Raw genomic sequence first — 20,284 nt, forward strand, 5'->3', positions numbered from 1 at the left:
GTGCCTATAGTAGCAGTGGGGGATAATAGCCCCTGGGAAGGGACTGGGGCTGTGGGATAGCAGGTATAGTAGGGAGAGATGGTGCCTATAGTAGCAGTGGGGGGGATAATAGCCTCTGGGAAGGGACTGGGGCTGTGGGATAGCAGGTATAGTAGGGAGAGATGGTGCCTATAGTAGCAGTGGGGGGATAATAGCCTCTGGGAAGGGACTGGGGCTGTGGGATAGCAGGTATAGTAGGGAGAGATGGTGCCTATAGTAGCAGTGGGGGGATAATAGCCTCTGGGAAGGGACTGGGGCTGTGGGATAGCAGGTATAGTAGGGAGAGATGGTGCCTATAGTAGCAGTGGGGGGGATAATAGCCTCTGGGAAGGGACTGGGGCTGTGGGATAGCAGGTATAGTAGGGAGAGATGGTGCCTATAGTAGCAGTGGGGGGATAATAGCCTCTGGGAAGGGACTGGGGCTGTGGGGATAGCAGGTATAGTAGGGAGAGATGGTGCCTATAGTAGCAGTGGGGGGGATAATAGCCTCTGGGAAGGGACTGGGGCTGTGGATAGCAGGTATAGTAGGGAGAGATGGTGCCTATAGTAGCAGTGGGGGGATAATAGCCTCTGGGAAGGGACTGGGGCTGTGGGATAGCAGGTATAGTAGGGAGAGATGGTGCCTATAGTAGGCAGTGGGGGGGATAATAGCCTCTGGGAAGGGACTGGGGCTGTGGGATAGCAGGTATAGTAGGGAGAGATGGTGCCTATAGTAGCAGTGGGGGGGATAATAGCCTCTGGGAAGGGACTGGGGCTGTGGGATAGCAGGTATAGTAGGGAGAGATGGTGCCTATAGTAGCAGTGGGGGGATAATAGCCTCTGGGAAGGGACTGGGGCTGTGGGATAGCAGGTATAGTAGGGAGAGATGGTGCCTATAGTAGCAGTGGGGGATAATAGCCTCTGGAAGGGACTGGGGCTGTGGGATAGCAGGTATAGTAGGGAGAGATGGTGCCTATAGTAGCAGTGGGGGGATAATAGCCTCTGGGAAGGGACTGGGGCTGTGGGATAGCAGGTTATAGTAGGGAGAGATGGTGCCTATAGTAGCAGTGGGGGGATAATAGCCTCTGGAAGGGACTGGGGCTGTGGGATAGCAGGTATAGTAGGAGAGATGGTGCCTATAGTAGCAGTGGGGGATAATAGCCTCTGGGAAGGGGACTGGGGCTGTGGGATAGCAGGTATAGTAGGGAGAGATGGTGCCTATAGTAGCAGTGGGGGGATAATAGCCTCTGGGAAGGGACTGGGGCTGTGGGATAGCAGGTATAGTAGGGAGAGATGGTGCCTATAGTAGCAGTGGGGGGATAATGCTATTCTGTATGGTTAGGAATGTACAAACCATTCCCTAGACCTGAGGTTGGAAACACAGCCCAACTGTGATCTTACTGAGGTTACAGACAGAATTCTTTGACTTCATTCTAATTCCTACTTTCAGACTTACTCCATGTGTAGCAGATGATGGGAACCTTTAATCCAACTGATTCAGTTTAGGGATTTTTAGAAACTTTACACAATGCGGCTATTCTGTATAAACAGCTGATTCATGGGTTGGTTGTCTTGAATCATTTCTAACCACACGGTCCCCTCCTCAACTAACAGAACTGGGTGTATCAGGAACTTTGTGGTCCATTCCAGCTTCCTATAGTATCAGGCTGGCTACTAGATTCTGATAGGCTACTGTTCCAGGACCTTTCTTGTGCTTATTTGTGCCCTGGGTACCCCTGGAACTATAGCAGGGTGACTGTTACCCCAATGTTTCTATATATCTGTAACCTTGTTATGGGCTAAGGGGGCCCAGCCTGAAGGCCAGTTAGGGGGGGATTTGGGGTGAGTGCTTATTTGTGCCCTGGGTACCCCTGGAACTATAGCAGGGTGACTGTTACCCCTGTGTTTGCCCCAAGGGAAATATTTGGAGCTCGCAGTGCCCAACTATAGTTAATGTTGCCCTTCTGGGTTCTGGACACTTTGCTAGAAGCACAAGGTGCTGTGTCCACAGATTTGCTGGATGATCTCAGCCGTGACTCAGCCGCTTGGGCCGGGCAGAACATCACAACCCAAACAACACATTAGTGTCAGAATCAGTGTGAGTCAAGCGTGATGCGCTCTGTGGTGGGGTTGTTGTTGCAGGGCTCAGCCATACAGACATTGGGCGGAGGGCCGCGGTCTGGGGGATATAAATACATAAAGTTTATATACACAGCAACACATTACTGTCCCTATCAGTGTGAGTCAGTTGTGATGCCTTTTGTGCTCTGTGGAGTTGTTGTTACAGGGCTCAGCCATAGAGATGGATGGGTGGCACTAATACTAGTACTTCTATGTTTTCCCCTCTGCTCTGTCTAAGGGAAACACTATGGCACCTCCTACCCATATGTATAAATACAAATATACAGAGAAGGAATGTTCTGGGCACACAATAAGCTGTACCCCCATACTGTACTGTCTAAGGGAAACACTATGGCACCCCCTACCCATATGTATAAATACAAATATACTGAGAGGGAATGTTCTGGGCACACAGTAAGCTGTACCCCCATACTGTACTGTCTAAGGGAAACACTATGGCACCTCTTACCCATATGTATAAATACAAATATACAGAGAAGGAATTTTCTGGGCACACAATAAGCTGTACCCCCATACTGTACTGTCTAAGGGAAACACTATGGCACCTCCTACCCATATGTATAAATACAAATATACAGAGAAGGAATGTTCTGGGCACACAATAAGCTGTACCCCCATACTGTACTGTCTAAGGGAAACACTATGGCACCCCCTACCCATATGTATAAATACAAATATACAGAGAGGGAATGTTCTGGGCACACAATAAGCTGTACCCCCATACTGTACTGTCTAAGGGAAACACTATGGCACCCCCTTCCCATATGTATAAATACAAATATACAGAGAAGGAATGTTCTGGGCACACAATAAGCTGTACCCCCATACTGTACTATCTAAGGGAAACACTATGGCACCCCCTACCCATATGTTATAAATACAAATATACAGAGAAGGAATGTTCTGGGCACACAATAAGCTGTACCCCCATACTGTACTGTCTAGGAAACACTATGGCACCCCCTACCCATATGTATAAATACAAATATACAGAGAAGGAATGTTCTGGCGCACACAATAAGCTGTACCCCCATACTGTACTGTCTAAGGAAACACTATGGGCACCCCCTACCCATATGTATAAATACAAATATACAGAGGAAGGAATGTTCTGGGCACACAATAAGCTGTACCCCCATACTGTACTGCCTAAGGGAAACACTATGGCACCCCCTACACATATGTATAAATACAAATATACAGAGAAGGAATGTTCTGGGCACACAGTAAGCTGTACCCCCATACTGTACTGTCTAAGGGAAACACTATGGCACCTCCTACCCATATGTATAAATACAAATTACAGAGAAGAATGTTCTGGGCACACAGTAAGCTGTACCCCCATTACTGTACTGTCTAAGGGAAACACTATTGGCACCCCCTACCCATATGTATAAATACAAATATACAGAGAAGGAATGTTCTGGGCACACAATAAGCTGTACCCCCATACTGTACTGTCTAAGGAAACACTATGGCACCCCCTACCCATATGTATAATACAAATATACAGAGAAGGAATGTTCTGGGCACCACAATAAGCTGTACCCCCATACTGTACTGTCTAAGGGAAACACTATGGCACCCCCTACCCATATGTATAAATACAAATATACAGAGAAGGAATGTTCTGGGCACACAGTAAGCTGTACCCCCATACTGTACTGTCTAAGGGAAACACTATGGCACCCCCTACCCATATGTATAAATACAAATATACAGAGAAGGAATGTTCTGGGCACACAGTAAGCTGTACCCCCATACTGTACTATTTTCTTTATTAACTTAAACATAAACAGGCCCCAGTTCACTAATTGCAAACAGAGATTAAAGGGCAACAGCTTTCGGGAAATTACAAAACAACTTTCTTTTGTTCTTATATGATAAATATCCTTTATATGCAGAGTCTCCCCATTATTCTCCCCGAATGTGGTGGGAGTAAGAATCCCTAACACGGGGGCAGATATGTAACCGATTCCTATAAGGCGCCTGTGACCAATTTATGAATCATTTCCTACAGCAGAGACAGAAAGGGGAGAGACGGGTGCCCTCTCTGATAAAGGGCCCCGGGATGGGTGTTTACTGGAGAGGGGCCCATGAGAAGCTGATATTGGCTGCTACCAGAAAACCCCTTTCTATTCCCGCTGCCCTCGGAGGGATGATGGGAACGCCTTCCCCATAGGGTAATGACCCGATTACTCACTCATTCCACACATTTTAAAGTTATTCATAAATGTAATTGCCATTGAAAGCAGTGTCTGCACTGCTGGTTCAGACTCCCTAAAGAATGTAGCCAAAAGCAAGGTGCTTAACAGACTTGTAGAAGAAGTGACTACTGCTACATTGGGTTGGACTTGGCTGGCAGAACACCGGGAAAATACTCTGTGGGCCCTAGCCCTCGTGGGACCCACCCAGGGCCGCCATCAGAAATCACGGGCCCCTCACAACAAAAAATCCTCCAGCTCCCCCCCAGCATCCTCCAGCTCCCCCCTAGCATTCTTCCCAGTATCCTCCAGCTCCCGCCAGCATCCTCCAGCTCCCCCCAGCATCCTTTAGCTCACCCCCAGCATCCTCCAGCTCACCCCAGCATCTCAGCTCCCCCCAGTATCCTCCAGCTCCCCCCAGCATCCTCCAGCTCCCCCAGCATCCTTTAGCTCCCCCCCGCATCCTTCCCAGACATCTCAGCTCACCCCCAGCATCTCAGCCCCCCAGCACTTTTTTCAGCTCCCCCCGCAATCCTCCAGCTCCCCCCAGCATCTTCAGCTCCCCCCCAGGCTTCCTTCACTCCCCCACAGCATCCTCCAGCTCCACCCAGCATCCTCCAGCTCCCCCCCAGCATCCTTCACTCCCCCCCAGCATTCCTCCAGCTCCCCCCCAGCATCCTTCAGCTCCACCCCAGCATCCTTCCCAGCATGCCTCAGCTCCCCCCAGCATCTTCAGCTCCCCCCCAGCATCCTCAGCTCCCTCCACAGACATCACATACAGTATACCTCCAGCATCCTCCAGCTCCCTCCCCTCCAAGAATAGGGCGAACCAATGACAGGGCCCATAATTCTTTAAAGGAGTACAGAGCTAAAAAACTGTATCACAGCCGGGCCCCCTTTAAAGCGGCAATCGTCCGGGCCCGGGACAACTGCCCCCCCCCGTGCCCCCTGATGGCGGCCCTGGACCCACCGACCCAGACCCAATCCCCACTGCTGCCACTCCCTGCTGCCATCGCACCCCCATCACCCTCCCTCCCCTGTTTGCGGCAAATTATAAAGTACGCAGGTGTCAGGGTACTCAGGGTCAAGGGGCCCCTGAGGGAGTGTGGGGGACCCCCGGGGGTAGCAGCTCCAGTCCGACCCTGCTGTTTAAAGAATCAGAACCAGTGAACCAACAACAGGAAGAAATAGTGCTTTTTACAGCATTTGGCTTTAAAACCATGTTCCTTAGAATGCTGCTTAGAATAATGTTTTCTTTTACTATATATTTTGGGCTTAACTTCCCCTTTAAGAAAACAAACCTGCCAGAAACATGGATAATTTCTGTTTATTACAGACATATCTGATTCCACATTTACAGGAAACCATGCAAGGGATAAGGAATTACACCTTTTTACCTCAAATGACCTTCGGTATCTGAATCTCCACAACACAAGTCTGTCTATTTCCTCCCTTAGGCTCACAGTGTCAGGCAATTCTGGGACTTGATGTCCCTCTGCTTTACAGAGAATCTGTGCCCCGCCCATTATGGAATGCGGAGGGAATTTGAGTCCCAGAATCCATCACTTCACAATGGAACAAGGTGAGGGAGGAGTTACATGTGAGCCTTTGAAGGGTTGAGAAATGGTTCTCACAAACTTAATTTTCTGCTGAATGAAGCCAAAATGAACAGCAGATGGTTGTTTCAGAATTATTATATTAGGAGTGATATTCTGGGCACCACTTTAGAGTACAGTCTAGACCCTGTCTAGAAATTGGCCCTTATCCTGCTGTGGGTTCTGGGGTATTATACATGGAATTGGCACTGTATTTATCCTGCTGTGGGTTCTGGGGTATTATACATGGAATTGGCACTGTATTTATCCTGCTGTGGGTTCTGGGGCATTATACATGGAATTGGCACTGTATTTATCCTGTTGTGGGTTCTGGGGTATTATACATGGAATTGGCACTTATTTATCCTGCTGTTGGGTTCTGGAGGTATTATACATGGAATTGGCACTTATTATCCTACTGTGGGTTCTGGGGTATTATACATGGAATTGGCACTGTATTTATCCTGCTGTAGTTTGGGGTATTATACATGGAATTGGCACTGTATTTATCCTGCTGTGGGGTCTGGGGCATTATACATGGAATTGGCACTGTATTTATCCTGCTGTGGTTCTGGGGGGTATTATACATGGAATTGGCCACTGTATTTATCCTGCGTGAGGTTCTGTGAGTATTATACATGGAATTTGGCACTGTATTTATGCCTGCTGTGGGTTTTGGGGTATATACATGGAATTGGCACTGTATTTATCCTGCTGTGGGTTCTGGGTATTATACATGGAATGGCACTGTATTTATCCTACTGTGGGTTCTGGCGGTATTATACATGGAATTGGCACTGTATTTATCCCGCTGTGGGTTCTGGGGTATTATACATGGAATTGGCACTGTATTTATCCTGCTGTGGGTTTCTGGGGTATTATACATGGAATTGCACTGTATTTATCCTAGCTGTGGGTTCTGGGGGTATTATACATGGAATTGGCACTGTATTTATCCCACTGTGTGGGTTCTGGGGTATTATACATGGAATTGGCACTGTATTATCCTGCTTGGGGTTCTGGGTATTATATCATGAATTGCACTGTATTTGATCCTTGGCTGTGGGTTCTGGGGTATTTATCATGGAATTGGCACTGTATTTATCCTGCTGTGGTTCTGGGTATTATACATGGAATTGGCACTGTATTTATCCTGCTGTGGGTTCTGGTGGAATTTATACATGGAATTGGCACTGTATTTATCCCTGCCTGTGAGGTTCTGGGGTTATTATACATGGAATTGGCACTCGTGATTTATCCTGCTGTTGGGTTCTTGGGGGTATTATACACCAGGAATTGGGCACTGGTATTATATCCTGCTGTGGGTATAAATGGGGTCATCTATGCATTGGAAATTGGCACTGTATTTATCCTGCTGTGGGTTATGGGGTATTATACATGGAATTGGCACTGTATTTATCTGTATTTAGACTGCGTTAGGCCGGCCAGGTGTTGTCCCTTCCACATACGGTCTGACGTCTCTGCAATCTGTTGATGTATTTTTCTTAGGAAGTGACCCCCTGTTACGGGAAGAGGGCTTTGATTTACAGCACTACAGCAAACATGTGGGTGTTGTTGGTCATGGTTCCCCAGCCCACGGCCTTGCATACACGCTAGTGGCAAAACGAAAGTTCCCAGCAGACATTCTGGCACCTAAATGGTTAAGCAATGTGTCCATCAGTTAAATGAAATTAAATGAAGGACTGGCTATACTTACAAGAAAAAGGGGGTTTTATAGTTGCCCTTTACACTTAATTACTGCCAATAAAGGCCCAATAAACCCACACAGGGCTGATATCCTGTTTACAAGGTTCCACCAAGTCAATATTCCCTCTGACCTGCTGGAATGAAACCATTGTGGAAAGCACCATCCCTGCTTCCCCTGTTCCTAATCACGGTGAGAGGGTCTGGAACCAATCAAAGAGCTGGCATGGGGGGGAGCCCCCCCTGTAACATAGAGCCCCCCCTGTAACCCGGAGCCCCCCCTGTAACATGGACTTGGATTTCTCTGGAAAAGGGAATTTTGCCCAGATGTTGCCTGATGTATTTATTTATATGGCACTGGCACATCTGAGCAGCATTTTACAGAGATTATACACTTTTCCCATCAATCCCTGCCCCAGTGAGCTTACAATCTAAGGTCCCTATCACATTCCCATCAGTCCCTGCCCCAGTGAGCTTACAATCTAAGGCCTATCCCATTCCCATCAGCCCCTGCCCCAGTGAGCTTACCGATCTAAGGATCCTGCCCCAGTGAGCTTACAATCTAAGGTCCCTATCCCATTTCCATCACCCCTGCCCCAGTGAGCTTACAATCTAAGGTCCCTATCACATTCCATCAGTCCCTGCCCCAGTGAGCCTTACAATCTAAGGTCCCTATCCCATTCCCATCAGTCCCTGCCCAGTGAGCTTACAATCTAAGGCCCTATCACATTTCCATCAGTCCCTGCCCCAGTGAGCTACAATCTAAGGTCCCTATCACATTCCCATCAGTCCCTGCCCAGTGAGCTTACAATCTAAGGTCCCCTATCACATCCCATCAGTCCCTGCCCCAGTGAGCCTTACAATCTAAGGTCCCTATCCCATTTCCCATCAGCCTGCCCCAGTGAGCTTTACCAATCTAAGGTCCCTATCACCTTCCCATCAGTCCCTGCCCCAGTGAGACTTACAATCTAATGGTCCCTATCACATTCCCATCAGCCCTGCCAGTGAGCTTACAATCAAGGTCCTATCACATTCCCATCAGCCCTGCCCCAGTGAGCCTTACAATCTAAGGTCCCTATCCCATTCCCATCAGCCCCTGCCCCCAGTGAGCTTACAATCTAAAATGTCCCTGTCACCATTCCCATCAGCCCTGCCCCAGTGAGCTTACAATCTAAGGTCCCTATCCCATTCCATCAGTCCCTGCCCAGTGAGCTTACATCTAAGGTTCTCTATCCGCCATTTCCCATCAGCCCCTGCCCCAGTGAGCTTACAATCTAATGTCCCTGTCACATTCCCATCAGCCCCTGCCCCAGTGAGCTTACAATCTAAGGTCCCTATCCCATTCCCATCAGTCCCTGCCCCAGTGAGCTTACAATCTAAGGTCCCTATCCCATTCCCATCAGTCCCTTCCCCACTGAGCAGGTGGCCATACACTGTAAGATCCACTCATTTGTCAAGGTCGCAAAGTGAGTGGATCTTCTCCCGTTATGCCCACCTACGGGTGGGCAATATTGGGCTAATTAGATTGTTTGGCCCCAGGGTCATGGGCCTAGTGGGTGCAGGCCTATGAATAGAGGTGCATTACTGGGTCGGGTTGGGGGGCCGCAGGTTAGGGGCAGGTACACATCACTAGAGGGTGAGGGTGACAAGCAGGGAGGGGCAAAGTGGAAAGGGAGCGACCATGCAACATGCAATGATGAGAAGAGGGGAGCGCTTTTTTTGGGGTAACTCCACAAGTCTTGTCCCCCGCGCTTAGAGCTACAAATCAGCCGCCATGTCTGTTGGCCCAGAGGTGCAACTAGATGAGCAGTTCTGAAAGGAATTCCTAAAATATTCTCTTTCACTTTTTATTTTTGATTTCTTACAGTCATTTCCTTATATACAGGATTTCCCCTAAGGAAGTGACACCTCATCCTAAATAAAGAGACGGCCGATTGCTCCTCTGCCCTTCAGGCTTTCCCTAAAAAGGCATCTTTCAGCTCATTCTTAGCCTGTCCCTAAAGAATATTGAGTTATTATAAAGTAACCCCCCCAAATCCATCTGAGTGCTTATTTGTGCCCTGGGTACCCCTGGAACTATAGCGGGGTGACTGTTACCCCAATGTTTCTATATATCTGTAACCTTGTTATGGGCTAAGGGGGCCCAGCCTGAAGGCCAGTTAGGGGGGGATTTGGGGTGAGTGCTTATTTGTGCCCCGGGTACCCCTGGAACTATAGCAGGGTGACTGTTACCCCAATGTTTCTATATATCTGTAACCTTGTTATGGGCTAAGGGGGCCCAGCCTGAAGGCCAGTTAGGGGGGGATTTGGGGTGAGTGCTTATTTGTGCCCTGGGTACCCCTGGAACTATAGCGGGGTGACTGTTACCCCAATGTTTCTATATATCTGTAACCTTGTTATGGGCTAAGGGGGCCCAGCCTGAAGGCCAGTTGGGGGGGATTTGGGGTGAGTGTTTATTTGTGCCCTGGGTACCCCTGGAACTATAGCAGGGTGACTGTTACCCCAATGTTTCTATATATCTGTAACCTTGTTATGGGCTAAGGGGGCCCAGCCTGAAGGCCAGTTAGGGGGGGATTTGGGGTGAGTGCTTATTTGTGCCCTGGGTACCCCTGGAACTATAGCGGGGTGACTGTTACCCCAATGTTTCTATATATCTGTAACCTTGTTATGGGCTAAGGGGGCCCAGCCTGAAGGCCAGTTAGGGGGGGATTTGGGGTGAGTGCTTATTTGTGCCCTGGGTACCCCTGGAACTATAGCAGGGTGACTGTTACCCCAATGTTTCTATATATCTGTAACCTTGTTATGGGCTAAGGGGGCCCAGCCTGAAGGCCAGTTAGGGGGGGATTTGGGGTGAGTGCTTATTTGTGCCCTGGGTACCCCTGGAACTATAGCGGGGTGACTGTTACCCCAATGTTTCTATATATCTGTAACCTTGTTATGGGCTAAGGGGGCCCAGCCTGAAGGCCAGTTAGGGGGGGATTTGGGGTGAGTGCTTATTTGTGCCCTGGGTACCCCTGGAACTATAGCGGGGTGACTGTTACCCCAATGTTTCTATATATCTGTAACCTTGTTATGGGCTAAGGGGGCCCAGCCTGAAGGCCAGTTAGGGGGGGATTTGGGGTGAGTGCTTATTTGTGCCCTGGGTACCCCTGGAACTATAGCGGGGTGACTGTTACCCCAATGTTTCTATATATCTGTAACCTTGTTATAAGGGGGCCCAGAAAGCCCAAGGATCAGTTCCAGAACTTTGCCCAATGATAAATAAATTCAAAACAAATTGCTTTGTTCTGCACCCTCAAGAAAATATCACTTTTCATGTTTTTCCCTGTAGCTGACGGCCGCAAGCTTCCCGGTGGTGGTGAAGATGGGCCACGCGCACGCAGGCATGGGGAAGGTAAGTGACCGCTTCGTTGTCTAATTAGTGTAAGCACTGATTATCTTTCCCTTTAGTTAGGAGCAGCCAGTGCATAGGGCTACAATGAATTCACTGTGCGAGGCTGAAACTGCAGGCTGTAGTTCCCCTTTAATGTTGCACTTAACCCTCGTGCCTGCAGGGGGAGCTGTGTGATTCAACCATATCTTTATGGAAGGATCAGCAGTTTGATAATGTTCTTTCCCACCTAAACCGCCCCCCTGACTCCCTAATAACTAACGGCTCCTCTCCCCCCGCTCTCTGACATCACTAAACCTCCCACAAATCACACAATAAACGCTGCGACTGTTTGCCCAGCTGTCGGCCCTGTTTGGACAATCCATGTCTCATCGGCAGCGTTAAAAATAACCGAGGGTCCCAGGGGCCCCTGATCCAGCACAGAGTGTATTTTTTGTACTCGAGCTCCCGATGCCCCCACTGACCTGCCCATGAATTATTACCCCTGGCACCCTGATCTCACCCGACTTTCTCATAGTTTAGCTATTCTTTATTGTAAGGGGGCGGGGCTTAATTTTAATTATATACATAAACGAACATGCTCTTATAGGGGTTTTCCGCAATGTATTATTCATCGACTCTCTAATACTCATTCATTAAAAACTGACTGGGGATAATAGCCTCTGGGAAGGGACTGGGGCTGTGGGATAGCAGGTATAGTAGGGAGAGATGGTGCCTATAGTAGCAGTGGGGGGATAATAGCCTCTGGGAAGGGACTGGGGCTGTGGGATAGCAGGTATAGTAGGGAGAGATGGTGCCTATAGTAGCAGTGGGGGGATAATAGCCTCTGGGAAGGGACTGGGGCTGTGGGATAGCAGGTATAGTAGGGAGAGATGGTGCCTATAGTAAGCAGTGGGATAATAGCCTCTGGGAAGGGACTGGGGCTGTGGGATAGCAGGTATAGTAGGGAGAGATGGTGCCTTATACGTAAGCAGTGGGGGGATAATAGCCCCTCTGGGAAGGGACTGGGGCTGTGGGATAGGCAGGTATAGGTAGGGAGAGATGGGTGCCTAGTAGTAGCAGTGGGGGGATAATAGCCTCCTGGAGAGGGACCTGGGGCTGTGGGGATAGCAAGGTATAGTGAGGGAGATGGTGCCTAGTAGTTAGCAGTGGGGGATAATATGCCTCTGGGAAGGGACTGGGGCTGGTGGGCATAGCAGGTATACGTAAGGGAGTAGATGGGTGCCTTAGGTAGTCAGTGGGGGGGATAATAGCCTCTGGGCCAGGGACTGGGTGCTGTGGGATAGCAGGTATAGTAGGGGAGAGTATGGTGCTAGTAGTAGCAGTGGGGGGATAATAGCCTCTGGGAAGGGACTGGGCGTGGATAGCAGGTATAGTAGGGAGATGGTGCCTATAGTAGCAGTGGGGGAGCCTCTGGGAAGGACTGGGGCTGGGGATAGCAGGTATAGTAGGGAGAGATGGTAGCAGTGGGGGGATAATAGCCTCTGGAAGGACTGGGCTGTGGGATAGCAGGTATAGTAGGGAGAGAGTATAGTAGTGGGGGTGCCCTATCCTTAGGCCCCAGGTTATCACTGTGGAAGCAGGCAAATAGCATATAGTAGGGGGACGGGGCTGGAGGGATGCAGACTGGCCTGGGTGCTGGTGGCAAAAGTGGGGGGCAATAGCCTCTGGGAAAGAGGGACTAGCCTAAGGGTAGCAGGTATAGGGCGGAAGATGGTGCCTAGGCAAGGGTGGGGCTGCAGAGCTAGCTAGAAGGGAGGTGCCCCTATGGATAGCAGGATAGCAGTATAGTAGGGAGAGATGTGCCTGCCTGGGATAATAGCCTGGGGGGACTGGGGCTGTGGGATAGCAGGTATAGTAGGGAGAGATGGTGCCTATAGTAGCAGTGGGGGGATAATAGCCTCTGGGAAAGGGACTGGGGCTGTGGGATAGCAGGTATAGTAGGGAGAGATGGTGCCTATAGTAGCAGTGGGGGGATAATAGCCTCTGGAAAGGGACTGGGGCTGTGGGATAGCAGGTATAGTAGGAGGAGATGGTGCCTATAGTAGCAGTGGGGGATAATAGCCTCTGGGAAGGGACTGGGGCTGTGGGATAGCAGGTATAGTAGGGAGAGATGGTGCCTATAGTAGCAGTGGGGGGATAATAGCCTCTGGGAAGGGACTGGGGCTGTGGGATAGCAGGTATAGTAGGGAGAGATGGTGCCTATAGTAGCAGTGGGGGGTGAGGGTACAAGGGGATTAATACTATATTACTGAGAGGCTGTGATGGAATTCGCTGTGGATATGGGAGAGGTGAGTCACATCTCAGGGCTGAGAAGCCTTTAAAGAATCTGTGGAATGTTAAAAAATGTGACACTGCCATTAGATCTGAGTGAGTTTATGAAACCTAAATCATATTTAAAGGGGAACTTCACCCAAAAATAGTTGTTTGTCTAATAAAAGAGAATATCATTGGAAGCAGCTCCCCAATACCCATTCATTCCTCATTCTCACTGGGTTTATAGTTATGTGTAACTGTCACTGTGTCTGTCCCTTTCCCTTCCCTGCACTGCTGGTTCTGACTCCTGATACAACTCCCCAATATCCATTCATTCCTCATTCTCACTGGGTTTATAGTTATGTGTAACTGTCACTGTGTCTGTCCCTTTCCCTTCCCTGCACTGCTGGTTCTGACTCCTGATACAACTCCCCAATATCCATTCATTCCTCATTCTCACTGGGTTTATAGTTATGTGTAACTGTCACTGTGTCTGTCCCTTTCCCTTCCCTGCACTGCTGGTTCTGACTCCTGATACAACTCCCCAATATCCATTCATTCCTCATTCTCACTGGGTTTATAGTTATGTGTAACTGTCACTGTGCCTGTCCCTTTCCCTTCCCTGCACTGCTGTTTCTGACTCCTGATACAACTCCCCAATATCCATTCATCCCTCATTCTCACTGGGTTTATAGTTATGTGTAACTGTCACTGTGTCTGTCCCTTTCCCTTCCCTGCACTGCTGGTTCTGACTCCTGATACAACTCCCCAATATCCATTCATCCCTCATTCTCACTGGGTTTATAGTTATGTGTAACTATCACTGTGTCTGTCCCTTTCCCTTCTCTGCACTGCTGGTTCTGACTGCTGAAACAAGCCTCTCCTTGCTGCCCTCAGGTGAAAGTGGACAACCAATATGATTTCCAGGACATGGCTAGTGTTGTGGCAATGGCCAAGACCTACGTGACCACCGAGCCCTTCATAGACTCCAAGTACGACATCCGCATTCAGAAAATTGGGAACAACTACAAAGCGTACATGTGAGTAAGAGCCAGGGGCCTGGAGTAACATTATATGAATAAAGATATATATATATAGTTACATAGGGTTGAAAAAAGACCAGTGTCCATCAAGTTCAACCCATCCAAGTAAACCCAGCACACCTAACCCACACCTACCAATCTATACACTCCCATACATAAACTATAAATACAACCACTAGTACTAACTGTAGATATTAGTATCACAATAGCCTTGGATATTCTGATTGATCAAGAACTCATCCAGGCCCCTCTTAAAGGCATTAACAGAATCTGCCATTACCCCATCACTAGGAAGGGCATTCCACAACCTCACTGCCCTCACCGTGAGGAGCCCCCTACGCTGCTTCAAATGGAAGCTCCGTTCCTCTAATCTAAAGGGGTGACCTCTGGTGCGCTGATTGTTTTTATGGGGAAAAAGAACATCCCCCATCTGCCTATAATCCCCTCTAATGTACTTGTACAGAGTAATCATGTCCCCTCGCAAGCGCCTCTTTTCCAGAGAAAACAACCCCAACCTCGACAGTCTAACCTCATAGTTTAACCCTTCCATCCCCTTTACCAGTTTAGTTGCAGTCTCTGCACTCTCTCCAGCTCATTAATATCCTTCTTAAGGACTGGAGCCCAAAACTGCCCCCCATACTCAAGGTGAGGCCTTACCAGGGACCTATAAAGGGGCAAAATTATGTTTCATCCCTTGAGTCAATGCCCTTTTTATACAAGACAGCACTTTATTTGCTTTAGTAGCCACAGAATGACACTGCCTGGAATTAGACAACTTGTTATCAACAAAAACCCCTAGATCCTTCTCCATTAAGGATGCCCCCAACACACTACCATTCAGTAGATAGTTTGCGTTTATATTATTTCTACCAAAGTGCATAACTTTGCACTTATCAACATTGAACCTCATTTTCCAGTTTGCTGCCCAGTTATCTAATTTTGTCAAATCGCTCTGCAAAGCGGCAGCATCCTGCATGGAACTTATAGTTTTGCACAATTTAGTGTCATCAGCAAAAATAGAAACAGTACTGTCTATGCCCCCCTCCAGGTCATTAATAAACAAGTTAAACAGCAAAGGACCAAGGACTGACCCCTGCGGTACCCACTAACCACACTGGTCCAATTAGAAAATGTTCCATTTACAACCACTCTTTGTACTCTATCCTTCAGCCAGTTCTCTATCCAATTACAAATATTATGTTCTAGGCCAATATTCCTTAATTTGATCATTAACCTTCTGTGAGGTACTGTATCAAACGCTTTAGCAAAATCTAAGTAGATGACATCAACTGCCATTCCAGCATCAAGGTTCCTACTCACCTCCTCATAAAAGGCAACTAAATTAGTCTGGCAAGATCTGTTACGCATAAAACCATGCTGGCACAAACTAATAGTATTGTGAACTGCAATGTATTCAAGTACCCTATCCCTTATTACCCCTTCCAGAAGCTTTCCTACTACTGATGTCAGACTAACAGGCCTATAGTTTTCAGGCTGAGAACGGGATCCCTTTTTAAATAACGGCACCACATTAGCAATCCGCCAGTCTCTCGGCACCATGCCAGACCTCAATGAATCCTGAAAAATTAAGTGAAGAGGTTTGGCAATCACAGCGCTCAGCTCATTTAATACCCTGGGATGAATCCCATCCGGCCCTGGACCTTTGTTTCCCTTTACATGTTCAAGTCTCTTTTGAATTTCCTCCTGAGTGACCCACGCGCCAGTAGCTAAATTACTAGCACTGGGCATATTACAAGGGAAGCCTTCATTATCTGGCTCCTCAGATGTATAGACAGATGAAAAATAAGAGTTCAAAATTTCAGCTTTTTCCCCGTTTTCATCAACCAACGTACCCCCCGTGATAATAAAGTTCCCACCCCTTCTTGCTTCATTTTTTTACTATTCACATAATTAAAAAATAATTTAGGATTCTTTTTACTCCTAGCTGCAATATCCCTTTCCATCTCTATTTTAGCTTGCCTGATAGCTTTGTTGCTGCTTTATTTGCCCCCTTGTACCTGATGAAAGCCCCAGCTGCCCCAGCTAACTTGAATGCCCTAAAAGCACGTTTTTTCTTACCAACCTCGACACTAACACTTTTATTCAGCCATAAAGGTTTTGCTTTGCGATGCCTCTCCTTGCTTACAAGGGGGATATACTGTTGTGTATACCTACAAAGCAATGTTTTAAATATGTACACCATGTGACACCTTGCATGGTCATGTGACTTTCCTTGAAGCCATATGGCAGCTCCATACCCCGCTAGCCCAGAACCGGTCCTTTCTGGGCACTCCGGGCCCCGCAGGTCCCCTCTCCCATCATACCTAAGTATGCATGCTTGGGGGAGGGGATTGGGTAGGCAGCAGCGGATGGGGTCCCTTGGGGGACCCCCGGAGGGCCCTGCACCCCCAGTCCAACCCTGTTTCTATTCTTTGAACCAGAAGTGCAGATAATATAAACAGCATAATGTCAGTACACACAGCATAAGGGCAGCCTTAGGCCTATTGGGCCCCTGTGGGGCTGTCACTGTGACTGTCTGATATACTTGGGGGTCACAGTACAGGTATGGGATCTGTTATCCAGAATGCTCGGGACCTGGGGTTTTCCAAATAAGGGATCTTTCCGTAATTTGGATCTCCATAACTTAAGTCTGCTAAAAATCATTTAATCATTAAATAAACCCAATAGGGCTGTTCTGCCCCAATAAGGGGTAATTATATCTTAGTTGGGATCAAGTACAGGTACTGTTTTATTATTACAGAGAAAAGGGAATCATTTAACCATTAAATAAACTCAATAGGGCTGTTCTGCCCCCAATAAGGGGTAATTATATCTTAGTTGGGATCAAGTACAGGTACTGTTTTATTATTACAGAGAAAAGGGAATCATTTAACCATTAAATAAACCCAATAGGGCTGTTCTGCCCCAATAAGGGGTAATTATATCTTAGTTGGGATCAAGTACAGGTACTGTTTTATTATTACAGAGAAAAGGGAATCATTTAACCATTAAATAAACCCAATAGGGCTGTTCTGCCCCAATAAGGGGTAATTATATCTTAGTTGGGATCAAGTACAGGTACTGTTTTATTATTACAGAGAAAAGGGAATCATTTAACCATGAAATAAACCCAATAGGGCTGTTCTGCCCCCAATAAGGGGTAATTATATCTTAGTTGGGATCAAGTACAGGTACTGTTTTATTATTACAGAGAAGCGGTTTCCGGATAAGGGATCCCATACCTTTATTATGAAATGATAGAAACTAATAGAACAAGGGAGAGACGTGAAGCAGAGACCCAGTGCTCGTGCCCTGCCAGCCAAATGCCCAGTCTAGGGAACCCACCATAAGGGTCCAGATTGGGCTCCCAGTATATAAGAGAATACAGGGAAATAATGATGGCACAGCCCATTGGTACGGATACGTCAGTGCTGTATTTGGCACCTATTGGGGCCCTCACACTGCCCCTGATCTGGGTACTGACACTTACACTGCACCCACTGTCACCTACAGTACTTATACCCTCCCATTTAGATTGTAAGCTCCATGGGGCAGGGACCTCCATCCTCTTGTGTGTTTGATTCTTAACTTAACTGTACCTTGTATTTATTGTTATACTTTGTATTTATCTATTATTTTAACCCCCCGTTGTGCTATACACCACTGCGTACATAGGTAGCACATTATAAATAAATATATACATAGATATCTATAGGGTTAAACTGGCAGTACATGAGGCCCCGCCTCGGCCCAGGGAAACAACAGAGCAATTTTCCTGCTTTATCATTATATAAACAGGCCCCTAAACTGCCCCAAAGCTCTAGCGCTGCCCAAATCCAGTAATAAAGGCACAAATCAGTGTCATTTCCCTCGGCTCCCAGGGGCCCCTGTATGTGGCTGATTAATGTGGCAGTGAGGAGCTACAGGGCCCGTTGCCCAATGGACGTATCCCAGTCACAGGCCGGGGGGTGCGATGCTCTGCTGATTGGAAGCTCCACCCACACACCCCGGGGCCACACTCTGCTTCTCTTGGCTCCGGGGAGGATAATAAACAATATATCACTGTCTGTGGCTCACAGGAAAGCCGGGGGGGGGGGCCCTATGGGGCCCCAGCACAATATCTGGGTGGGAGAGAGGGGAGACTCCGGGATTAGGGGGAAAATGGCTTCTTGCTCCCATTTACTGTTATACCTGCTCTCTGTCCGTCTGTCTGTCTGTCTGTCTCTCCCCTCATCTGAATCTCACTTTCTGTTGCAGGAGAACATCGATTTCTGGGAACTGGAAAGCAAACACTGGCTCTGCTATGTTGGAACAGATTGCCATGACTGACAGGTGAGTACAACAGCACAATTCAGCAGGAACAGCCCCCTAAGTTTGCTCATAGCCTGTACAGAGAGATACCATACAACTATGGCACATAGGGATTCCCCTGTACTAAGCACAATTCAGCAGGAACAGCCCCCTAAGTTTGCTCATAGCCTGTACAGAGAGATACCATAAAACTATGGCACATAGGGATTCCCCTGTACTAAGCACAATTCAGCAGGAACAGCCCCCTAAGTTTGCTCATAGCCTGTACAGAGAGATACCATAAAACTATGGCACATAGGGATTCCCCTGTACTAAGCACAATTCAGCAGGAACAGCCCCCTAAGTTTGCTCATAACCTGTACAGAGAGATACCATAAAACTATGGCACATAGGGATTCCCCTGTACTAAGCACAATTCAGCAGGAACAGCCCCCTAAGTTTGCTCATAACCTGTACAGAGAGATACCATAAAACTATGGCACATAGGGATTCCCCTGTACTAAGCACAATTCAGCAGGAACAGCCCCCTAAGTTTGCTCATAACCTGTACAGAGAGATACCATAAAACTATGGCACATAGGGATTCCCCTGTACTAAGCACAATTCAGCAGGAACAGCCCACTAAGTTTGCTCATAGCCTGTACAGAGAGATACCATAAAACTATGGCACATAGGGATTCCCCTGTACTAAGCACAATTCAGCAGGAACAGCCCCCTAAGTTTGCTCATAGCCTGTACAGAGAGATACCATAAAACTATGGCACATAGGGATTCCCCTGTACTAAGCACAATTCAGCAGGAACAGCCCCCTAAGTTTGCTCATAGCCTGTACAGAGAGATACCATAAAACTATGGCACATAGGGATTCCCCTGTACTAAGCACAATTCAGCAGGAACAGCCCCCTAAGTTTGCTCATAGCAACTTTTCTGTGGTTTCTCAGGTACCGACTGTGGGTCGATTCCTGCTCAGAAATGTTCGGCGGGCTGGATATCTGCGCTGTAAAGGCCGTTCACAGCAAGGATGGAAAGGATTATATCATTGAGGTGAGTTTTGATGATAATTGTCTATGGGATACAGGAGGTAACAATATCCCAATTCTCCAGCCAGGAATGCTGGGATATATGATGTCACTGAGCAAATAAAGATGGAATTTGGCGCTGGCTGTAACCCCGCCCCATTATTTAGTCCCTGACCCCGCCCTCTCTCTCTCCCTGCAGGTGATGGACAGCTCCATGCCGCTGATCGGGGAACACGTGGAGGAAGATCGCCATCTTGTGGCAGATCTGGTTATTGCGAAAATGACCCAACATGTCCAGCTGACATCTCAGGCTGCATCTCCGGGCCGACCCCTGGCCATGGTACAGAGAAGTATTATTTACACTATATATATAGTGCATACAGAAATCATATGGCACTTAGATGAACTACAAGTCCCAGCATTCCCCTAGCAATGACTTTGCCCCACAGAGGCCCAGAATCCCTTTCCTTTCTAGGAATTCTGCTATTGGCTCCCGTCCAGGCTCCAAACCCCACGCTTACATAGCGCCGTAGGTATGTTCCTTATTAGCGTTAGGCAATGGCGTGTCCTCGGAACGGGGTCACACAACGTTCCCTCTTGG

At 47.9% G+C, this 20,284-nt stretch overlaps 1 protein-coding gene across 1 annotated transcript in view; it reads left to right on the top strand.

Moving 5' to 3' along the window:
- syn3 (synapsin III) overlaps nucleotides 1-20,284 on the top strand; it is a 151,983-nt gene that overhangs the window by 128,841 nt on the left and 2,858 nt on the right. The window contains 5 exon segments of the mRNA NM_001130325.1: nucleotides 10,995-11,057; nucleotides 14,208-14,350; nucleotides 18,611-18,685; nucleotides 19,606-19,708; nucleotides 19,883-20,023. Coding sequence (NP_001123797.1) covers nucleotides 10,995-11,057; nucleotides 14,208-14,350; nucleotides 18,611-18,685; nucleotides 19,606-19,708; nucleotides 19,883-20,023 — 525 coding nt within the window.

Source organism: Xenopus tropicalis, chromosome 3, assembly GCF_000004195.4.
Source record: "Xenopus tropicalis strain Nigerian chromosome 3, UCB_Xtro_10.0, whole genome shotgun sequence".
Classification (NCBI taxonomy): domain Eukaryota; kingdom Metazoa; phylum Chordata; class Amphibia; order Anura; family Pipidae; genus Xenopus; species Xenopus tropicalis.